Below are 4,143 nucleotides of genomic sequence, written 5' to 3'. Positions count from 1 at the left end.
AGTTAAAAAANAAAAAAAGAAAAAAGACAATATGAAATCTGTTTGCTGTATAATATTCATTTACCACCATTATTTTACATTTTGCTACTCCTTTTCTGCTTTTTTCCTTTCTCATTTTTTTTAATTTACTTTTTTCATCAAAAAAAAATTCGTGTTGTATATTGAAATTATAAAAGTGATATCTGTAGAATTAATCTTACTCATAGTTTGAATTCTAAGCAGAAAAAAATATGCATAAAATATAATTGTTTTGTGTTTTCTGCACATAGGCGTTTTCCGCATATAATTTGTTTTGCGTTTTTCCCATATTGCTACTTTTGTTGTTGTTGTTGTTGTTATTATTATTATTGTTGTTGTTGTTATTATTATTGTCATTATTATTATTATTATTATTATTATTATTATTATTATTATTATTATTATTATTATTATTATTATTATTATTAATTATTATTATTGTTTTGTTGTTGTTGTTATTGATTTTCTAATCTCTTTTTTCGCCGTTTTTTAGAAATTCTATTTTGATTTTAATAAAATTGAATTCATCATGTGTATTCAATTCATTTTTGTTTCACATTAAATGGTTTATATCAAAATTTCATCCATATTGTGGATAATATTTGTTCAACAATAACAGATCAGCTATAGCTTAAAGATTGCCTGCCTGTGAATCACAATCGGAACTGTCTAATTTAACCTTAAACTTGAATTATTTGATAAACTGGAAATAGTAATTCTTATCGCATAAATGTTGCATATAGTGGAAAAAGACAATTTGAAATAAATTTACACAAATCTAATAACTTTTAAAATTATATACAAATAATTAAAACTTAGTCAATGAATGTATTTCCGATGATTTTTCTTTATTTTTTTCTGCAATGTAATAGCTGTAAAAAAATTTAATTAGTACTATTTAATTATCATTTTAACGTTTATGTTTTTTCAGCTATGATTGTAATTAGTCATGAAATTCTAATTTTTTGCAAGAAAAAAAAATTTTAGAAAAACCATAAAATATGATAAATAAGGAACGATTAATTGATGATAATAAATTACAACGAGAAGCAGATCATTTACGATGGATAGCATTTTGTGGCGTAACAATGTCAACCGTGGCAATATTGATATGTGTCATATCGGTACCAATGTTCTACAATTATTTACAACATGTGCAATCAATGATGGAAGATGAAGTAGAATTTTGTCGATCAAGAACTGGTAATATTTGGCGTGAAATAACCCGTACACAGGTACTTCTCTATCGTTAATATTCTATAGAAATACTAATAAAATATATAATCCAATTAATATTGTTATAATCTATGTGATAATTCAATTTTAATTCTTATAATATTGTTGAAAGTTTTGAAATTTGATTATTAAAAACAGAAAAAAATACTCACTTTGAATTGATCGATTATCCGATAAGAATGCAAATGTTTTTAAAATATTTTAAAATAAAATAGGAATACAAATAATGCATATTGTTAGGTTATTCGTAAAGATTTAAGAGTAATTACTTTTTTTAAATACATTTCTTTTGAATATGAAAAAAAAAATTGATCAATTTTTATTAATTTAGTATCTTGCAAAGTCAACTGAAAAATTACGAACGAAACGATCACGTGTAGCAGGCTCTGTTGCGGGTGGCGTATTTTTTAAGCACCATAAGCGTCAAGTTACAGCTTGTTGTGGATGTGGAATTACTCCACCTGGAGAACCAGGACCTCCTGGATTAGATGGTAAAGATGGCGCAGATGGTGAACCAGGACGTCCAGGAAAAGATGGTCCAGATGCTGTTAAAAAAGAAACTTTTAGCATACCACAAGTAAAATTAATGCTTTTCGGATTATTTTTAAAGATTTGATGCCATTCCATTTTGGAAGTGATTCCTACTATAATGATTAACTTTAGGAGTGGTGTTTTGATTGTGAAGATGGTCCGCCAGGTCCAGCTGGCAGACCTGGACCCAAAGGCCCACCTGGGAGACCAGGAGTGATTGGATTTACTGCTGAAGAAAGGATGCGAGGTCCTCCAGGACCACGGGGTCAAATTGGGCCTCCCGGTACTCCCGGAGTGCCTGGTAAGTATTTGTGGTAAAAATAATAACTATGCACGAGGAAAACTTCCGTTACTTCACTCTCCTGATATTTCAATTATTCTTTTAAGGATTGAAAGGAGTACCAGGACCACCAGGTCGAACAGTCGAGAAGGAACAACCAAGAGGACCACCAGGACCAGCAGGTCTACCTGGATTGCCTGGAAGACCAGGTATTCCAGGTTCTTTGGGTGCACCAGGAGCGGCTGGTCCACCTGGTCAGCTAGGAAATGCCGGTAAAGATGGTATACCTGGTAAACCTGGTGTACCTGGTAATCCGGGCCCATTTGGCACAGATGGCATAACAGGAAGCTGTGATCACTGTCCAAAACCACGAACAGCTCCTGGATATTAATTAATAAGATTTTAAGCAACGACAAAAAATGCAAAATTGCAGCTATCAAATATACATTCATGTAAAAATGTCTAAAGAGTGTTGTTAATGTGACTAAAAAGGTTTTTCCATCAAAATTTATTGAATTTATTAAAGTGAGGAAAATTATTTGATGTTTAAAACTCATGATTGATATGATTTAAACAAAGAATAACAGGTAAAAAGCAAAAACAAATGGCCACTATAGTGGTGACAGTTGGTGACATGAGATATAATACTAAGATGATAGCATATATATGGTTAAAACATTAAGCTTTTCCGAATCAGTTACAGTGGTACAAGTAATATTGTTGATCTCTGATCTTTCTAACTTTTGATTTTTTGAAATTTAGTTCACAACTAAATACTCTATTTTTATCTCTTACTTGCTTTTCATTATTAATGAAAAGGAAAAATGCGTTTCTATGCTATTTTTCTTTTTTGAAATACAAATCTATAATTTAATAAAAAAAAAAATCTGGCGAAATTGAATAATCATTTGTTAACAATTAATGTTTTCCTTCTTTATTATCATTATCAGTATTGTTGCATGAATAAAGTTACCATTTTTTTAGTTGCAATAAAAATAAATATAATCTTTGATGTTTCCAAAGATTCTGAAAAAAAAAGAGGAAATTTCTCAAATTTTGTTAAATTTTTAATGAGTGTTTCCCTTTTTTTCGAAAAAAGAGAATGAATTTAGCAATTGTTGTTGAATAATTATATTTTTATCATTATATGATATGATAATGATAGCATAAATCAAATAGTGCCAATAAATGATGTTGGTAATATTGTGAGCGATTGAGTTTTATTTGCTAAATTTAAAAGTCAACTATGGGAATAGATGAAAATGTGTTTGAAGATTGGTATGTCAAAGGTTATATGACAATCCATTCAGTTTTTTTTTTCTGTGTCATTTAAATTTAGTAAACATACAAGAAAATAATTCTTTTGTGCGACAAATACGCAAAGAAAGGTAGCGAAAAAATCATTGCTCAGAATTTTTAAACAAAAATTTCAAAATTGAAACAAACTAAAATTGCATTATTTTTGAATAAATTTCAGTAACAGTAGTAACTTGCTAATGCTAATGTTTTTCTTAACAAATTAGTATACTGTAAACCATAAATTATTCACATTTAGATGATTCTTATCCGTAGAACTCATGCAAAGTTACGTGAAGTTATGTCAATGTCTGACGTAAAACATTAACTGATACGTTTTATTCAAATGAAACGAACATAATTACTAAAAGATACAAAAATGGAGCAAAATAAACATAATTTATTTGAATTAATAAAAATCAATCATTAATAATTGTCAAATCATTTTTTGCACTAACTGTGTTCCCACCGGATTGTGATATTTACTCATTCCGAATTACATCTCGTAAATTTCCGAAGCATGAACTGGAACTAAAATAATTATAAATTTAATTGGAATTAATAAGAATGATAAGAATAAAGCACACCACACTCTCTTAACCTTTTTTTTTTGCCATTTCCAAGGAAAAGAATAAGCAATTATGTGAGAGAGAACGCTGTAAATTATGCATTACTACAAAATGATCGACACATAATGAATAAACTGTTTGTTCGAGAAAGATCTGTCGAAATAATCCCATAAAAGTATGAAATTGTCACCTAGGCTAATACTGTCTCCTTCC

At 29.0% G+C, this 4,143-nt stretch overlaps 1 protein-coding gene across 1 annotated transcript; it reads left to right on the top strand.

The window, feature by feature from the left end:
- Positions 1 to 1,019: 1,019 nt before the first annotated feature.
- LOAG_12794 (hypothetical protein) lies at positions 1,020 to 2,456 on the top strand (the record flags this gene model as incomplete). The annotated part of the gene is made up of 4 exons (XM_003148306.1): positions 1,020 to 1,253; positions 1,586 to 1,831; positions 1,918 to 2,086; positions 2,173 to 2,456. The coding sequence occupies 4 exons, from the start codon at positions 1,020 to 1,022 to the stop codon at positions 2,454 to 2,456; spliced, it is 933 nt and encodes a 310-aa protein (XP_003148354.1).
- Positions 2,457 to 4,143: the final 1,687 nt, after the last annotated feature.

This window comes from Loa loa, assembly GCF_000183805.2.
Source record: "Loa loa unplaced genomic scaffold supercont3.661, whole genome shotgun sequence".
NCBI classification, from domain to species: domain Eukaryota; kingdom Metazoa; phylum Nematoda; class Chromadorea; order Rhabditida; family Onchocercidae; genus Loa; species Loa loa.
The sequence above is the reverse complement of the archived record's forward strand: the minus strand, read 5'-3'. Positions and strand labels throughout refer to the sequence as shown.